The sequence below is a fragment of the Bos mutus genome, chromosome 15, assembly GCF_027580195.1.
Source record: "Bos mutus isolate GX-2022 chromosome 15, NWIPB_WYAK_1.1, whole genome shotgun sequence".
Taxonomy (NCBI): domain Eukaryota; kingdom Metazoa; phylum Chordata; class Mammalia; order Artiodactyla; family Bovidae; genus Bos; species Bos mutus.
Window position 1 is genome coordinate 59,217,224 of NC_091631.1, and position 20,043 is coordinate 59,237,266.

At 35.0% G+C, this 20,043-nt stretch overlaps 1 protein-coding gene across 2 annotated transcripts in view; it reads left to right on the top strand.

Annotated features, from left to right (window-relative positions):
- ARHGAP20 (Rho GTPase activating protein 20) overlaps positions 1 to 20,043 on the top strand; it is a 221,081-nt gene that overhangs the window by 154,119 nt on the left and 46,919 nt on the right. The window contains exons 5-9 of one of the 2 annotated variants that reach the window (XM_070384244.1): positions 9,114 to 9,155; positions 10,091 to 10,175; positions 12,688 to 12,765; positions 16,526 to 16,592; positions 18,952 to 19,140. In XM_070384244.1, the coding sequence (XP_070240345.1) occupies positions 9,114 to 9,155; positions 10,091 to 10,175; positions 12,688 to 12,765; positions 16,526 to 16,592; positions 18,952 to 19,140 (461 nt within the window). The remainder of the gene's footprint in view (positions 1 to 9,113; positions 9,156 to 10,090; positions 10,176 to 12,687; positions 12,766 to 16,525; positions 16,593 to 18,951; positions 19,141 to 20,043) is intronic. The other variant, XM_070384245.1, reaches the window with a different exon arrangement.

Sequence of the window (20,043 nt, forward strand, 5' to 3'; positions counted from 1 at the left end):
GGAGACAAAGGGAGGAGGGTTCAGGATTTATGAGAAATAAAGGAATAAAAAATTTTTAAAAAAAGAAAAAAAAGAAAAAGAATTCAAAGCATTTATAGTAAAAATATTAACCTGATTAGGGAAAAATAGATGAACACAGTGAAAAATTTTAACAAGAAACTAGAAAATAAAAGAGGACCCAGTTAGAAATGAAGAATTCAATAACTAAAATAAAACATACACTAGAAAGGATAGTACACTGTGTGATCTGGAAAACAGAATAATAAACTCCTGATCAGAACAGAAAAAGTGTTTAAATGAAAAGAGTTTAAGACAGCTCTGGAATAACATTAATTAAGCTTACCAACATTCACATTATAGGTAACCCAAAAGGCAAAGAGAGGGAGAAATTGAAACTCAATATTTCATGAAATTATGGTGGAAAACTTGCCAAACTTGTAGAGAGTAACAGATACGCAGGTACAGGAAGCAAGGAGGATCCTAAATAGGACAGGAAGCATGACATGATGGATTCAAAGTGTAAAGGGAACCTGTGATACTTAGCAAGATTATCATTTGGAGTCAAAGAAGAGGTAAAGGACTTCTCAGAAGGCAAAAACTGAAAGAGTTCATCCATATTAAACCTGCCCTAAAATAATTAAAGAATTTCCTCTAAGTGGAAAATAAGAATCTGTAGGAAAGGGAAAATCCCACTAGGAAAGTAAATAGTAGGGACTGAGAATCAACCACTTAAGTGAGCTAGTATGAAAATAAAAAGACAAACAGTTGTCTTTTTATTACTAAAAGGGCTAAAAGTAGATATTATAACTAAAAAGCTATATTAAAGTATATTAAAAAGTTATATATTAAAAGTTATATCTAAAAGTAGCTGTTATAACTACAAATAAATAGTTAAGGGATAATATGAAAATGTAAAATATGACATCAAAAGCAGAAAATGTCAGAGAGGGGAATAAAAAATATAAAAGTAGCTATTATAACTACAAATAAATAGTTAAGGGATAACATGAAAATGTAAAATATAACATCAAAAGCAGAAAATGTCAGAGAGGGGGATAAAAAATATACATCTTTTAGAATGTGTTTCACTTAAATGACTACAGCTTAAAACAAGTAGATGTAGTTGTAGGTTAACGTATATGAACCCCATGATAACCACAAATCAAAAACCTATAATTGGTACTTAAAAAGAGACATTACTTTGCCAACAAAGGTCCGTCTAGTCAAGGCTATGGTTTTTCCAGTGATCATGTATGGCTGTTAGAGTTGGACTGTGAAGAAAGCTGAGCACCGAAGAATTGATGCTTTTGAACTGTGGTGTTGGAGAAGACTCTTGAGAGTCCCTTGGACTGCAAGGAGATCCAACCAGTCCATTCTGAAGGAGATCAGCCCTGGGATTTCTTTGGAAGGAATGATGCTAAAGCTGAAACTCCAGTATTTTGGCCACCTCGTGCGAAGAGTTGACTCATTGGAAAAGACTCTGATGCTGGGAGGGATTGGGGACAGGAGGAAAAGGGGATGACAGAGGATGAGATGGCTGGATGGCATCACCGACTCGATGGACGTGAGTTTGAGTGAACTCCGGGAGTTGGTGATGGACAGGGAGGCCTGGCGTGCTGCGATTCATGGGGTCGCAAAGAGTCAGACACGACTGAGCGACTGAACTGAACTGAACTGAAAAAGTAAAAACAAAGGAACACAAGCATGCTACTAAAGATAATCATAAAACCACAAGGGAAGAAACATAAAAAGAAGAAATGACAAGAGAAGAACTATAAAAACAACCAGAAAAGAATAATAAAATGGCAATGAGTACATACCTTTCAATAATTACCTTAAATGTCACTGGACTAAATGTGCCAATCAACAGACATGGGATGGCTGACTGGATTTAAAAAAAAAAAACAAACACCAATATGCTGCCTGTAAGAGACTCACTTCAGAACTAAAGACACACAGACTGAAAGTGACGACATGGAAAAGATGTTTTGTATTTCATATGAATGGAAAAGACAAGAAAGCTGGAGTAGCAATATTTTTAACAGACAAAATTGATTTTTTAAAAAGCTATAGCAATAGACCAAAAAAGAGCATTATTTTATAAAACAAGGACCAATACAAGTAGAGCATACTATACTCATTAACATATATGCCCTCAGTACAGGAGCACCTAAACATGTAAAGCAAATATTAAAAGACATAAGTGGAGAAACTGACAATAATATTATTAATACAATAATAGTAAGGGATGTTAATACTCCACTTACATCAACAGACAGATCATCCAGACAGAAAATTATTAAAGGAACAATGACCTTAAATGGCATACTAAACCAGGTAGACTTAGTAGATAACTGCAGCACACTCCAACCAAAACCAGCAGAATACACATTCTTTTCAAGTGTACATGGAACATTCTCCAGGATATATTACATACTAGGCCAGAAAACAAGTGTAAATAAATTTAACAGGATAGAAATTATAGCAAGCATCTTTTCCAGTAGTGACTGGAAAATAATTACAGCAAGTTACAGCAGGGAAAGCATGACAAGCACAAATACTTGGCGACTAAACAACATGCTACTGAAAATCCAGTGGGTCAATGATAAAATGAAAGAAGAAATGAGAAAATACCTTGAGAAAAATAACAGTGGAAACACAGCAGGATGTTGCAAAAGCAGCTCTTAAGAGGAAAGCTTATAGCAATACAGGCCTTCCTCAAGAAACAAGAAAAATCTCTAATACAACCTAACCTGCCATCTAAAGGAATAGAAAGAGAAGAACAAACAAAGCCCCAAAGTCAGCAGAAGGAAAGAAATAGTAAGGATCAGAAAAGAAACAAATAAAATACAGTCCCTCCACCCCCAAAAAAATAGAAAAGATCAATGAAACCATGAGCTTGTTTTTTGAAAAGATAAACAGAATTGATAAACCTTTAATGAGGTTCCCCAAGAAGAAAAGGGAGAGGACCCAAGGAAATAAAATAAATGAAAGAGGAGAAATTAACAACCAATGCCACAGAGATACAAAAATCATCAGTGAATCCTGTGAACAATTGTTTGCCAACAAATTGGACAACATAGAAGAAATAGACAAATTTCCAACAAAACCTGCTAACATTGTATTAGGAGTAAACAAACAATTTGAACAGACTGATCACTAGTACTGTCATTGAATTTGTTATTTTTTAAAAAACTGCTAGCAAACAAAAGTCTAGGAATTCACAGGGAAATTCTGGCTTCGCAGGAAAATTCTACCAAACATATAAAGGAAAGCTAATATCAATCCTCTCAAACTCTCCAAAAAAATTGAAGGAGACACTCCCAAACTCATTCTCTGAGAGCACCATTACCCTGATACCAAAACCAGACAAAGATGCTCCAAAAAAATTAGAGGTCAATATCTTTGATGAATAGACATGCAAAAACCCTTAGCAACATATTAGCAAATGGAACCAACAGTATATAGAAAGAACCATACACCATGATGAAGTAGAATTTATTCCAGGGGCACAAGGACAGTTCAGTATTTGCAAATCAATCAGTGTGATATGTCACATTAACAAATGGAAGGATAAAAATCCTTTCTGTGTCGAGACACAGAAAGTGTATTTGGCAGAATTCAACATCCATTCATGATAAAAACTCTCATCAAAGTTGGATTATAGAGAATATATCTCAGCATAATAAAGAACATTTTGATAAACCCAGACCTAATATCATGCTCAATGGTGAAAAGCTGAAAGCCTTTCCTCTAAATTAAAAAGAAAGACAGGGAAGCCCACTCTTACCATTTCTATTTAACATGCTATTGGAAGTCTAACTCACAGCAATCAGACAAGAAAAAGAAATGAAAGGCATCCAAAGTGGAAGAGCAGAAGTAAAACTGTCACTATTTGCAGATGACAAGATACTATGTATAGAAAACCCTAATGTCTCCACCCAAAATTATTAGAACTAATAGATGAATTCAGAAGTTGCAGGATATGAGATTAATATACATAAATCTGTTGCTTTTCCATATACAAGTACTAAACTAACAGAAAGAGAAAGCAAGAAAAAAAATCCCATCTAAAATCATAGCAAAAAGAATATAATGCCTAGGAATAAACTTAACATAGACCTATACACTGAAAACTAAAACATTCAAGGAAACTGAAGCTGATACAAGGAAATGGAAAGATCTCCCATGCTCTTAGATTAGATGAATTAATATTGTTAAAGTGGCCTCACAGAACTGAACAAATAATCCTGATATTCATATGGAAGTACAAAAGACCCTGAATTGCCGAAGTAATCTTGAGAAAAAAGAACAAAGCTAGAGGTGTTACCCTCCCAGACTGCAAATTATACTACAAAGCTACAGTAATCAAAACAGCATGAGCCTAGCCCAAAAACAGATACATAGATCAATGAAATAGAATAGTGATCCCAGAAATAAACCCACACACTTTCGGTCAATTAATCTACTACAAAGGAGGCAAGAATATACAATGGAGAGATTAAAGTCTCTTCAACAAATGGTACTAGGAAAACTGTACATCTATGTGTGAAACAGTGAGGTCAGAACATCCCTTCATACTGTAAACGAAAATAAAGACAAAATGTATTAAAGGCCTAAATGTAAGACCAGAAACCATGAAATTCATAGACAAAAACATAGGCAGAACAGTCTTTGACATAAACAGTAACTATTTTTTTGGATCTGTCTCCTAAGGCAAAATAAAGAAAAGCAAAAATAAAGAAATGCCCTTAAACTAAAAAGCTCTTACATAGCAAAGGAGACCATTGACAAAACAAAAAGACAACCTACAGAATGCAAGAAGATATTTGCAAATAATGAGTTCAACAAAAGATTGATATCTAAACTATTTAAACAGTTCATACAACTCAGTATCAAAAAACAAACAGTCCAAAATTGGCAGAAGACCTGAATAGACACTTTTCTAAAGATGACTTACAGATGGCTAGCTAACAGCATATGAAAAGATGTTCAACCTTGCTAATTATCAGAGAAATGTAAATCAAAACAATAATGGGATATCACCTCACACTTTTCAGAATGGCTGTCATCGACAAGAACAAATGTTTTTGAGGATGTAGATAAAAGGAAACCCCTGTACTCTGTTGGGAATGTAAATTGGTACAGCCATTGTGGAAAACAGTATGGAGGCTCTTCAAAGAAAACTAAAACTAGAATTGCTATAGGATCCAGCGGTTCTACTCCTGGATATACATTCAGAAAAAAAGCAAAAACACTAATTCAAAAAGATTCATATACCCAATGTTCATAGTGTCATTATAAGAGTCAAGATATGGAAGCAACCCAAGCGTCCATGAACAGACGAATGGATGGATAAAGATACAGTGCATATATACTCACACACAGGATGGAGTATTATTCAGACGTAAAAAAGAATGAACTTCTGCCATCTGCAGCAACATGAATGAACCTTCAGAATATTGTGCTTAGTGATATATGTCAGCAAAAGATAAATGTTGTATAATATCACTTATACATGGAATCAAGAAATTAAAATGAATGGAAATACAAAAGCAGAAATAGACTCAAAGATAACAGAAAATAAAGTAGTGGTTACCATGGGGAGTGAGAGGTGGGGAGGCACACATTACAGCTATGGGATTAAGAGATACAAACTGCTATGGATAAAACAGATAAGAAACAAGGATATATTGTACAGCACAGGGGATTATAATTAATATAGTAGCTTTTAATGGGATATAATGTAGAAAAATATTCAATCATTGTGTTGTACACCTAAAGCAGATATAATACTGGGTTGGCCACAAAGTTCATTTGGATTTTTCTATAACACGTTAAATGGAATTCAATTTAAATTCAACTATACTTCAATTAAAAAAATAATTAAAGAAAAACCTTTCAACCTAGAATATTGTATCTAGCAAAAATATCCTTCAAAAATGAAAGTGAAATAAAATTTTTTTAAACTCTAAGAATTTACTGCCAGCAGAACTGTACTACAAAAACAAAAATGCTGACAGAAATTTTTCAGCCCGAAGTGAAATGATCCAAGAAAGTGGCTTGGATCTTTACCAAAGAGTAAAGAACATCAGAAATCATTTATATAAATAAATATTAAGAAAATCTAGTTCATGATCGCTTTAAAATGTTATTGGGCTAGCAGCTCAAGAAGCAGTCTTTCATAGCCAGTCACTCTAATATTTATAAGAAAACAAAAATGTAGATTAATAGTTTTGAAATCAAAGGCTGATATCAACTGTCAGAATCTCTAAGAAATTCCCAATTAAGTCAAATTGGGGGAAGAGTGGTCAATAAATGTGAATTTTCCATGATTTACCTTGGGAAGTGGTGTAGATGCCACATCTTGAAACAGACTAAAAGAAATTTCTTACCTCTATCACTATGTGGATGCTTATTCACTATTTGGATGCTATTCACGCTAGGGTCTATCTCTGTCAGAAAAATAGGAACTTCTCCTTGGGTTTAAGACAAATACAATAATCAAGTGGGAACAGTGCAATAAAATGGGAACATTATTCAGAAGATAATGAAAGTATTTAAATCTGACAATGATCTATCTATAAGAGGAATCAGAATAACATTTTAATTTAGGTACCTAATATGAATCTTATTCTACAAATTCAGGTATGCCACAAGAGCCTGTTTATGTATCGATCAAATTAAAATCTACCTTGAGCCCCTATTTAGCCAGGCTTTTAGGAAATCAAATTTTCTTCTTTAATGGAACCCCTGTTTTCTTAGGGTAGAACCAGAATACAGGAGACTTCTGTGATGTCCTCAAAACAGATGAAATGCTTCTGACCTTCAGTCTCTTGTGATCTCTGCTGACGTTCTCTCTTTTATGCCCAGAGTTGGTTTTTGGCATCCATAGATGCTCTGATTCCTTGCCACTTGTGGGCTGCAAGTCTCTATTGATGTAAAATAAAAACCTTAGTTCCTAGGAGCAAGCCTCCCCACTTACTCCTTATAACCATTTCCTCAGGGAGCTTTCTGTCTCGTTAGGCACTTCAACTGAGTGGTGCATGGTTCCCAGCCAACTCTTAAGGGTAACAGATTCTGTCTCCTCCCAGGTTTAAGGGAATCTTTCCTGTCTGTCTTACCCTTTTTCTTTCACTAAGATATACCACTTTCTTCTCTCCTGGCTCTTATCATAGGTGCTTATTAAACTCAGAGCTAGCCTTGATTTTGGAGTACTTCTGTTTTTAGTTCTATAAAAGTGCCTCGGAGAAGGCAATGGCAACCCACTCCAGTACTCTTGCCTGGCAAATCCCATGGACGGTCGCTAGGAGTCAGACACGACAGAGCGACTTCACTTTCACTTTTCACTTTCATGCATTGGAGAAGGAAATGGCAACCCACTCCAGTGTTCTTGCCTGGAGAATCCGAGGGACGGGGGAGCCTGGTGGGCTGTCGTCTCTGGCGTCACACAGAGTCGGACACCACTGAAGCAACTTAGCAGCAGCTTTAGCAAGGAAAGAGAAGTCCTGGATTCTTGCCTAGAGCAAGAGATAGCGGAACTACCAGATTACCAAATCAATTTCAATGAGTTGACCTGATGCACTTAAAAATTTGTTCCTTTTGATTAACTCATTACTCACAATTACTGTATATTCAAACAATGGAACGCTGTACAGCAATGAGAATGAACAAGCTAAAACCACATACAGTAATATGGCTGTCTCACAAATATAATGCTAAATGAAAGAAGCCGTGTACAAAAATAGCACATACTATATGGTTACATTTATAAGAAGTGCTCAAACAAACAAAACTGTTCTGTTTTGTTAGAAGTCAAGATAGTGGGAACTAGTGCCTGAAAATGAACACAGGGACACCTGAAAAGGTGGTTTTCTGTGGAATATGGGTGTGAGTCACATGGGTATGTTCAATTTGTGAAAAATTTTCAAACTGTACTTTTAAGCATTCTACAGTTTGTGTATCTTACATGTCAATTAGAAGTTTTAAAAAATGCCAAAAAAAGTTTTAAAAAATACTATGTGTTTAAAGGGGTGATCTTCTTAATTGCTTTGAAAAAAGTTTAAAAGTCTAAAGAAAACACACCCTTTTTTTCAACATAAATTTTTGCTAAATAAATGCAATATTTGACATTAATGAACCTAGAAAATCTTCTGTTTATGAAAGAAGGCGTAAAAGATTATAAGCATTATGAAAGATGAAAATTGGTCAGTGGCAAAAGAGATACAGTGCACTTTGGAATGACCAATTCTGGGAGATTACTTATGGGGAAAATTGCTAAGCAACAAAGAAACAAATTACAAATGTTTGTTAAGTGTATTTTTCTGGAAGAAGAAAATAACTAGTGTTTCCAACTTCTTTGAGAAGGTTAGAAATATGATTTTAAGAGCTAATGAGTAACAAGACCATATAGAAATAAACTTTATTTTTAACTTTAAGAATTAAATGCAGCAGTGACTTCAGCAGGAAAATTAATAGTTATTTGTTTAAATGAATTGATCTTAGATGATTATAGTAATTAAAAATAAATTTTGTATTAATTCATTGGCTTAATTTTAGTCCTACCATATGTATAGAGAAATAAATGTTTCTTTTGCTGACAATAAACTGGTTTCTGAGCCAAGATATTTCCATCAATATGCCAAATTTCTCCTTAATCTCTTTAATCTCAAAAGAAACATAGTTTTTATTTGCATGCCACTGAAAACTACAAAAACACTCTGAGATAATTACAGATGTGGGTGTTGAAGCTTAGCGATGTTATGTGATATGTCCATAATGATACATATTGCATGTATTTTTGAATACATGCAATTTTTGAATTCCCAGTCATTTACCTTTTCCACTATCAGTATACCACTTGTAAAAGAGCCATGAAGTAGAGAAGTGGGTCTGTCTTGGATCCATCCAGGAGGTTTTAATAACACTATGCTTGACTGTGTAGTTCTTCCTAATAGCCATTTCACTTCAGGGTTCTTTAGGACACAGTTATGCCAAGGTTGCAGCCATGTGGGCCCATATCAGTAACAGGCTGTTGTTATTCCATCTGAATTTAAAAAGTTAAAATAAGTATTTTGCGTAGTTTAATTTTGTCTCCCATTTTCTTATTGCAGTTCTCCAGAACAGAAGGACAAATGGCTCTCTCTCCTTCAAAGGTATTTTTTTTTAGTATATATTTTCTAATTCTGTAAGGTATAATTACATCTTAATGAAGTAAATGAATTAAAGTTTTTTCTGCAAGAATGTGCCCCAAGCTATCCCCCTTCACCTTAATAGAAACTGTTCATTTGTCCTCAAAATAAGCTGTTTAAACTGTACATTAGCTACTGCTTACTGTAAGTAATGTTCTCTGATTACATGTATTTCTTTCTTACTAGGAAGGAGAATGTTGAGGTCTGGTTAGATCTTTCTAGACAGAAATTTATCAATAATCTTTCCCATCTCTTTCTGTGTTCCCAGCCTACCATTTGGAGCTAACAGTTTCCTCAAAGCATGTATTATTTCCGTTTCCATTCATGGAGGTTTTCTGCTGAGCCCCTCAAAATTCAATTATTATCCCAACCTTTGAGCATATGGACTAAAATGATCAATTGAGGCTCATCTCTTATTCCCATAGTCCTTCCGTCCTTCCTCTCTGCTCTCCCTTCCCAAGCTTGGAGAAAACCAAGGTGTATAGCTCAATGAGAAGTAAAAGCCCATTGTTTTGGTTTGGTCTAGTAAAGTAGTATATATGCTCCTGTACTTATCGCTAAGATAAGTGCTAAGTGGACAGTCCGGAAAATGTAGGGAAGTGTTGAGGATAAAGCATCACCAAAAGATGTCTTAACCGGACTGTGCTTCCCAAACCTCTTTTAAAATGGATCTCCTCTGTTCTTCTTTGTGCCTATGCCTAATGTCCTGAGAAATTTTTTTTTTAATTCTCTTCCAACCCATAATGTAATCTGACTTTGCTGAGTCTTTCCATCTGTCTTTTTTAAAATAGCACATAAATATATTGAAAATATTAGCAAAATAGAATGCTTTAAAAATAAGCCATTAGCAAAATCCATCTGACTCAGTGTTGTTTTGGGTTGTTGTTGCGTTTGATTAGATACATCAATCTAGAGAAAGAAAAGGACTACCCGAAGAGCATTCCCCTCAAAATCTTCGCCAAGGACATTGGGAATTGTGCCTATGTAAGTGTTTCTAAGTCAGAACATTAAATTCTAAGTCCCTGCCTAAGGCAGAACACCTGGATAGAAAGAGAGACAGGCAGGCAGACAGGCTGGGTATGTGCTGTGGAAGGTAGGCATTTAGAAAAATACATTGTGAGAAGGTATATTTCCCTGGGTATCTGTGTTGTACATATGAAAAGTAACCCTAGAGAAAATGAAGTGAGAGAAATTCGTATTAACTCAGTATTTAACATTTACACTTGGTAAGATTATTGCCTGTCAGATGTCTCTGTCCTTCCTCTGACATTAATGCTTCTCTGGATCTTTTCAGTAGCAGCCACAGAGGCTCGTAGTAAAGACATTTCCACAAGGAGATATTTCCTATTAGTATTAAGCAAGTTTTCCAACCTGTCACTTCTTAAGTTGAGAGTAAGTTTTGGAAAGTTCTTCATTCTTTGAGTTTTTAGGTATTGAATTCCTCAGCTTAACAAATGGATGAGCCGAGAGAGATAACATTTTTAATGAATCAGCACAGATTTTATCATTTTGGTCAAAATAAAAATTAAGTTTGTTTAGCCCTAGGTGTTATATGCAATCTTATGACTGAAATATAGTCCAAAATGTTGTCGATAATGCACAAAATAGAAATGAGCATTTTTATGATACTGTAGATTGTCACACTTCTCAGCAGCTCTGTTTTATCACTCATATCCTGCTTCAGTTCGTGATGATGTGACACACGGTCTTTTGCTCTCTGAAGTTGCTCCATGGCAAGAGTCTCCTTACAGGGAGCCCTGCTTCCAGAGTGATTCCCCCCACATAGGAGTGCATGTATGAGAGGCATTCATTCTCCTTGGCCTTTAGTTATGCACAACTTGTTAGTGAATTCTGCTAATGTGGGAAAAAATAGCCACATGCTCTAGTTAAATTGCTATTTTTTTTGTTTACTAGCCAAAGAATATGCATCTGCTAAGAATTCGTTTTTTTTTTCTACCAGAGATGCATGCAAGAAAAAAAAAAAAAAACACATCCTATAATTACTATTTTGAACATATATACCTAATATTAAGAAAAATCATTATTTTAGAAACCAGATACTTTGGGAGTGGTTATTAGTGTTATAGGATAGGTCTTTCTGGTGGAAGACAAACACTGAGCTTTCCCTGTTCATTTCTGATATTTTTGCTTAATCCTTGAAATTATAAGGAATGCAGTTTGAAATCAGTGAATGAATTTCAGAAGCAATTTGTTATTGTATTTATAGAGAATAAATACAAGGATAGATAAGTGATGAGTTATCAGTGGATTTCACTTAGCTTTATTTTTAGATCATTCTGTTTCCATTTATTTTACTTATTTGTGCCATTTAAGCCTTATCAGGGACACAGCACTAATTGCTTATTTATATGATAATTAGAATATGTAAAATCTACCTATGTGCATAGTAAATACTTCCTTTTTAATGTTTATTTTATAATGGAGTATAGTTGATTGATTTAACAATGTTGTGCTAGTTTCAAGTGTATAGCAAAGTGATTCAGTTTACATACACATGTATCTATACTTTTTCAAGTTCTTCTCCCTCTTGGTTTATTAAAGAGTATTGAGCAGAGTCCCTTGTGCTATATAGTAAGTAGGTCCTTGTTGGTTATCTGTTTTAAATACAACAGTGTGTGTGTGTCAATCCCAAATTCCCAATATTTATTTCTTTTTTGATAGCATAGCATTGTCTTATTTTTAAATAATGTCTTATAATTCAGTGAACTCTATAGGTAATCTCGTCAATTCCATTTCTCTTGTTGAGAACTATTTATTTTTAAGCAGTAATCTCTCAGTGTAGTTGAGCATTTAACACAGGGATATTATAGATACTCTATTCAGTAGCAGAGTTGGTAACAGAATTGAGTTTTCTAAACTGTTCAGTTTATTTGCCAGATTCTTTGGTTTTAAGGCCTCTTCAGATTTCAGCAGTGAGTCTCAGCAGCCACAGTGCCTGACATACAGAAAGTGCTCAATAAATAGTGCTTTTAATTCCAAACTTTAAATTTTGTAACCAGTTCTTATTCTGATTTTGTCTAAACTGATTTTTTACCATACAAAGAAATAAAAACCCACACTGTGAAAACAGTGCTCAGAAAAAAATGGAAAATAGTTTAATGTTCTCCCTTTTTTATCACATGTTGCTTTATGGAAATAGTCATAGACATGATGCAGAGGACCAGCCTCTCTGACTTTTTGTTTGGTTTCGAGAGTGGTCCATGTAATCTCTCTGAACTATATTTACTCTTTTTCTTTCTGGCTGAAGATCTCATATTTTGAGTCATATTTTAAGAGGAAGAGATGTTTTATTAAAAGGAATACTATAAAAATTGAACGAAAATAAATTATAATCAAGGATTTGTGTTCTACCTAAGTGGTACTTTGTCAACACTTGAAATCAAGATTTGCCTGTGGATAATCATTTGACAGTAATTATTTGTTCCCCTGGTTTAAAATCCTTTATTTATATCTGTATTTCTTTTTTTCTCCACAGTCTAAAACTATAACAGTAACGAATTCAGATACAGCAAATGAAGTTATCAACATGTCACTACCAATGCTAGGGATAACTGTAAGTTACTCTGCTAGATATTCTTAATTAAAAACAAACTTTGATGCTTTGTGCTTAGCCACTCAGTTATGTCCGACTCTTTGTGACCCCGTGGACTGTAGCCCGCCAGGCTCCTCTGTCCATGGGGATTCTCCAGGCAAGAATACTGGAGTGGGTTGCCATGCCCTCCTCCAAGGGATCTTCCCAACCCAGGGATTGAACCCACGTCTCATGCATTGAAGATGATTCTTTACCATCTGAGCCACCAGGGAAGCCCTTTATTTGATACTTTAGATTATTATAAATACTATCCCTTCCATCATAAGACAGCTGATTCTTAGAGGTACCAAAGTCATATTTTGTTCTCAAAAATATAGAAAATAATGACAACAGTTTTTTATTCTTTTTGAGAGTTTTGTTTTCTTTTGAATTGAACTATAGTTGAATTATAATATTGTATTGGTTTCAAGTGTACAACATAGTGATTTGATGTTTTTATGGATTATACTCCATATCAGTTCAGTTCAGTCGCTCAGTCACATCTGACTCTTTGCGACCCCATGGACTGCAGCACGCCAGGCCTCCCTGTCCCTCACTAGCTCCCAGAGTTTACTCAAACTCAGGTCCATTGAGTAAGTGATGCCGTCGAACCATCTCATCCTCTGTCATCCCCTTCTCCTGCTGCCTTCAATCTTTCCCAGCATCAGGGTCTTTTCAAATGAGTCAGCTCTTTGCATCAGGTGACCAAAGTATTGGAGTTTCAGCTTCAACATCAGTCCCTCCAATGAACACTCAGGACTGATCTCCTTTAGGATGGACTGGTTGGATCTCCTTGGAGTCCAAGGGACTCTTAAGAGTCTTTTCCAACACCACAGTTCAAAAGCATCAATTCTTCAGCATATAATTATTGTAAAAGATTATCTATATTCCCTATGCTATACATTGCATCCGTGTATCTTAATTTATTTTATACCTAATAGTTTTATACCTCATAATCCCCTTCACCTACCTTGCCCTTCCTCCTAACCTACTCCTCATTGGTAATGGTAGTTTGTTCTTTCTATGTATGTTCCTCTTTTGCTGTATCTGTTCACTTGGGGGTTTTTTTTTGGATTTTACATATGAATGAGTGCATGCAGTATTTGTTCTCTGTCTTAACTTATTTCAGTAAGCACAATACCTTCCAGGTCTATTCATGTTGTGTTGCAAATGACAAAATTTTCATTCTTACTTATGGCTGAGTAGCATTCCATTTTTTATACACACATATACCACATATTCTTCATCCATTTGTCTATTGATTGACATTTGGATTGCTTCAATATCTTGGCTATTATAAGCAATGCCACTGTGAACATTGGGGTACATATATCTTTTCAAATTAGTGTTTTTGTTTTCTTTGGATATATACACAGGAGTAGGATGACTGAATCTCATGGTAGTTGTAGTTTTTTGAGGAGCCTCCATACTATTTTCCACCAGGGCCGCACCAGTTTACATTTTCACCGGCAATGTACAAAGATTCTTTTTTCTCTGCATCTTTGAACACTTTTGTTATTTGTGGTTGTTTTGATGATAGCCTTTTTTTGTTTTGTTTTTGCATTTGAGTGTCCAATATTAGCTTAATATTGAGTACTCTTCTTCCATTCCCATTTTATAACTTGTGTTAACTGAAAAGCATAATAAGTTTAGACTACAATGTTAGAATGTTAACATGCATTTTAATATTATATGCTATACATATACAGTTAGGATTTTTTGATATAAAATTCTTAATAGAAAGTTTCAACCTCTTTCCCCTCTTTTCACTTGTTACTATGTAACTCTTATTTTCCTATCTCCTCTCCTGGTTCTTCTTCCTTACCTGATTATTCACTTATTATCCCAAGACTCAATCAGTCTTAGAATGATGGATTCTGAAGGATTTACCCTACAATAGAATTTTTACATAAAGAACATAATAGTTAGTAACCATATTCAGTGGCTGCAGGTCCAGAAGATGGGGTTGTTCTACCTCCAAATGAACTGGTAAATTTAAAAATAAGCTTTGAATTAGATCATGGATTTTAAAGCATTTTAGTATGCACACCACATTTTCTCTTGCTTTGCTTTTAGCTTCTGCTTCTTTCTGTTTCATGGGGCAGTGGTGAGTTTTTGAAATTTTATTGATAGAGAAGATTGGAATGTTTGAAGATGAGGTAGGGAAAGAGAGTTAGAAAGTTCTCGTATTCTCCCTACCAGTATGTAAAAATCACATAATGGGTTTTTGTGTTAAAGGGAATGGCTTTCAGAAGGATGGAACTAAAGGAAACACTTGAACAACATCATTTCTTGAGTGAGATTCTCCATAAGTATGAAAATGTAGTGTTACTAAGATGTAACATGTATTAAAGACATCCCATAGTCTTAACTGTTTCAATTTGCTTTTACACATTCCAATTGTAAGTCCTTAAAAACTCAGGGCAACCAAAATTGAGGATAATAAATCAGATTTATTTTAGTTAAATTTAATAATATATTTAAGATATAATGAAATATATATGCACTGGATAAAGCAGACACCTCTGCATTGATTTCTTATATAAGCTTATACATTAGAAGAGAATGAACAGTTTAAAGGGGAAGGAGAGAGATTAATTAATTAATGACATTTGTGTTCTTCTGGATAAAGTGATCAGTCTCATCATACCAAAAATATTTCTGTTCAGTATAATTAGGAATTGAGGCAGTTTGGTTTTTAGGTTGTAAGGGATTATTAAAGTGTTTTCAAACACTATAAAAAAAGATAGGATTTTTACTAAATTGCTCTTCCTGTTTGCAATAAAGTTTTTTGACTAGGAAACAATGAAGGACATGATGGAGTAGGGGAGGGCAGTGGGAGATGTAATCTCTTAGCCAGGACCCTCCATTATAAGGTCAGGATCATAATTTTTAATTAGAAGATAAAGGTAAGAATATTAAATATTGCCCATCTGTTGCAGTTTCATTTAAGACATTTTTGCTTTATCCTCTTTTAAAGGATACAGCAAAGTCTGTATAATTTAATATTGTTTCTTTCAAGTGGGATTTTAAATACTGCTGGGTTGTGATTCTGCTAGTGAACAGTTTCATTGTTCCCTATAACTGGGCCTATTCTCTAGACAGAATTCTTGTCCTTTCTGTCCCCAGGCCTGGACTTGCTCAAAGTAAAGCCAGTGTAGACCGTGCCAGCTACCTGTCTCTCTCCTCAAAGCCCCGTGGTCATTCTTCTCCTTCTACTCAGAAGCAGCTAAACTGACTTCCACTCAGAAGTCAGCCTTTGAGATTTTACTTTTTCATCACAGACATAGCAGGGTTGTAGCTTTCTGGATAACAAAGTTGTCTTTGCAGGGGCATGTTGTAGATTAAATCCAATATTCTTTGAGAAGTTTAGAGAAGCAGAAGTTAGAACTCTGAAAAAGATCGGTTAAACTTTCAGAAAAACAAGAAGTTTCTTCTTACTTTGTGAAAGAGCATATATATGATTTCATATTCTGTGGGCTATCCATAATAGTGAGGGCCTGATTCTGTTACAGTCGGTGGATCTAGTCATCCCTAGGTAAAAATGAGTCCTCTATTAGGGTTTAGAGAGGTTATAGAATCAGAACTACCATCTTCAAAAGCCATATCCACCCGCTATGAAGCTTAAAAGCATTTATATTGCCCCCCCTTTTTTTTTTGCAAAACATAAAAATGCCCAGAAAATGTATTCTCATTCATTTACCAAATGTGAAGAATTATTGTTAATTCTTTTATCTCCAAGGGCTCTGAGAAAGAGTACCAGTTATGGGTCAATTCTGGCAAAGAAGAGGCACCATACCCACTTATTGGTAAGTTTCTATGAAGATCTAAGATAGAATTGATTATGAATTAATTATAATTCTAAATGTCTCAGCAAATTGACTATATAGTCCTAAAATTAAATACTATTAAATATTAAATCTTCTATAATATTCATGTGTTAATTTAATAGATGCCTATCAAGTATTTCCTATGTGCCAGACAAATGATATCTCTTTATTCGAGCAGCTAACGATATAGTTGGAAAGAGAAATGTGAATTTTCCTCTTTTTTTTTCTTTACAAACAGAACTATCTTGTCAACTTTTTAAAACTTTTTTCTGAAAAAAAGCATGTTTTTGTTGTTACTCCTTTTCCCTATATATTTATTTTTCATGATTAGATTTTTAATTTCCTGTTCCCTTTCCTACCTACTACTTGCCTCTGTGGAAGACTATCTATGATCCAATCATACCTCAATCTGTCAGTGAGTATTTAACATCTGCCCTGCACCAGGAATTTTCCTAGGCATCATAAAGACAATGAAATTAAACCATTTTGATTCCTAAATATCCTCATTGACTAACTTAGCAGTCTAGTTTACTAACTACTTTGCTGTTTCTGTAGTCAAATTTTCCAGCATTTGTTTTGAAGAGTCATTGATAAATGATTTATCACCTCACCTTATTTAAATTGATTTCACTAAAAAAATATTCTGGATAAGTGAGTCCATTCAGTGTGGTTAACAGAAAAAGACCATTACATTAAGGGACAGCATCTGTAGCAGATCTTGAGATGATAACCATTGTTGATGAGAGTTCTGTTAATCATTTTTAAATGCTTACTATCTACCAGACATTGTGCAAAGCATGTCATATGAGTTATCTCATGTTTTCCTTTCATTTACCTGTGGAGATCACTACTGTGTAATTCAGGTTTCAAACAATCTGAGTAATCTAAAATCAAACTTTTCTATGAAATGTATGTTCTCAGACTTAAAACAAGTTGTTATGTGCATAGCTAGGGACAAAAAATTCTTTGCATTTCCAGTTTCTTAATGTTGACCTTTTATAAAAGTCAGTAAGCAACAATTAAAGCTGGGATTAAAAACCAAATGAGTACTTTAAATAATTGTTTTAATAAAATATATTAATTTAATTAAGACTGTATAGATGCTAACTCTCAGGCTTAAAACAGCTTTAAGCTTCATTTCTAACTCTCACTAAAAAATCCATGGGACATGAAACATGATTGTTACTTAGCAACAGTTCTCCACTTCATATTTTAACATGCCTTGCAAACTTCAATTGTATATTAGCCATTGGCTATTTTGATAAATTGACTTGGCTTTATTGCTATCATAGAAGTCCTTTTTTTTTTGCCTTAATCCCTGAAAGTTGCTGTGGTACTTGATGTTAATGGAGCATTGACATTGTCTGCCTATGCCAGATGGAAAAGAAGGAGTTCACTGAATTACATTCAGTGAAAAATAAGGGATGCAAGAGAATTTACTCTTTTTAAAAAGTAAACAAGATCTACAGCACAATGGTACTTGAGGAATAATTAAGAAAATGCAGCTGCTTAAAAGTACTAAAGAACAAAAAAATCATGTTGCAGTCAGATGCAGAGTCGACGTGGAGTTTAGTTTTTCTAGTTTGAAAATTACTTTTTGAATCTTGTCTCTGTGTTTCTAATACCCTGAAGTCTTCTTCAAATTCTTGCCTTTGAATAACAACCTCAGAGCGCAGTAGGGGGAGGGAAACATAAATCAAACAAACCAGTCCTTTCGCTACTGGGTGACTAATTATATAACTAATAAAAAGTATAAAATGTCTTTTTCAGAAAGATGTCTTGTGTTGAATAATAGTAATAATAGTGATGCCTGAAATATGTAGTTTTTGCCCTTATTATTTTAAAAAATATTAATTCTAAGGTTTACTTATTTGATCCTTATAATGCTATGTGATAGATAGGGTAAATATTTTAAGTCATGGATTTAAGGCTGAGAGAGGTCAAGGACTGACTGAAGATTTACAGAATATACTTAATGTCAAAGGAGAAACTAGAGTGCCTTTAAATATGTACACAGATGTGAGCATAGGAGAAGTCAACATTATGCAACTCACAGACTAATCTGTGCATTCCCAAACAAGATACTCTTTAAAGACATTTTTTTCTCTTTGCTTTTTTCCCTCTGCACTCCAAAAATAAACTACTCTGGTTGGGCCACCTGCATTATGCACTGGTCTCCAGCTGTAAGAGTGTGCATGGTGATCATTAAGTCAACAAAAGGATTCTTTATACCAAAAGTCCCAGGAGCAAATTGCAGTACATTCCAGTATGTAGCACACACAGTCACAGTGTTAGTCTGCCTAAAGTCTACATTTAGATTTTTTTTTCCTCTGTGTAGGGCATGAATATCCCTATGGAATTAAAATGAGCCATCTTCGAGACACTGCACTCCTGACACAGGGATCAAAGGACTCCCCCACACCTTCCAACTTCCAAGAGCCCTTCCTCATGGAGCAGCTGCCCCGAGAGATGCAGTGTCAGTTCATCCTGAAGCCCAGCCGCCTGGCTGTGACCCAGCAGCTGAGTGGTGAGTTTTCTCCTCCCTCATAGAGCCTTTTTTAGCAAAACGTTTCATTCCTGAAAGCAAAAAAAAGTTCTTTGCCTTTCAGCCAGATGAAATATTTTTTTCTTTTAAATTTGCAAAGTGTTTTGAAGGAAAGATGGAGTTTTAGAAGATAGTTTTAGAAATTAGAGGTAGGACTGACTGACTTGTAATCAGCAGCTAATAACTGCAGTAGAGGCTGTTCCTTCTTTCTTCGCTATTCTTTCCCCTTTAACCTTATGTCCACTGCAGAGTCAAAGGCACCGGGCAATGCTGCAGGTGCTTCAATGCTTTCTTTGTACTGTAATACATTGCACAGTGTGTTCCCCAAATGGTCACATTGTAAAAAGGAGGCTGTCAGTGATGCGTGTCAGGAGACTCTAATGCCGGACCTGGATCCTGCTACTGATAGGTATGTAAAGATTACAATGATTTCCACAGAAATCTCTTGGTATTCTTCTAATCCCTCTGAACATAGCCATCCCTTATCCACCCCATAATAAAGACTCCAGAATGGTAAAAATGATATTCCACATAGGAGGACCATCATTAGTTTACTCTAACTCAAGTTTGAGCTTTCCACCTCAATCTGAAAGTAAGATTGTGAAAAAAAAAAGAAGAAAACATATCATGCCAAAAAGTGTTGAGTGGGGTAGTGGAAAATTGGTGCTGACTTTTGTACCTGCTTTTGTCAGTTTGAAAAAACTGGAGAAACCAGTGAACAGTGGCCATTGTTTTATACTCATCCCCCAACACATGCATGTCCAACCCTGTCCCTTTCGGTTGATGACCTAGCCTTAGATTTTATACTTCATTGAAGTCATTGGTCCAGAACTCCTTAATATTGTTGACATTGCATGCAGGCAGGCTCAGTCGTGTCCATCGCTT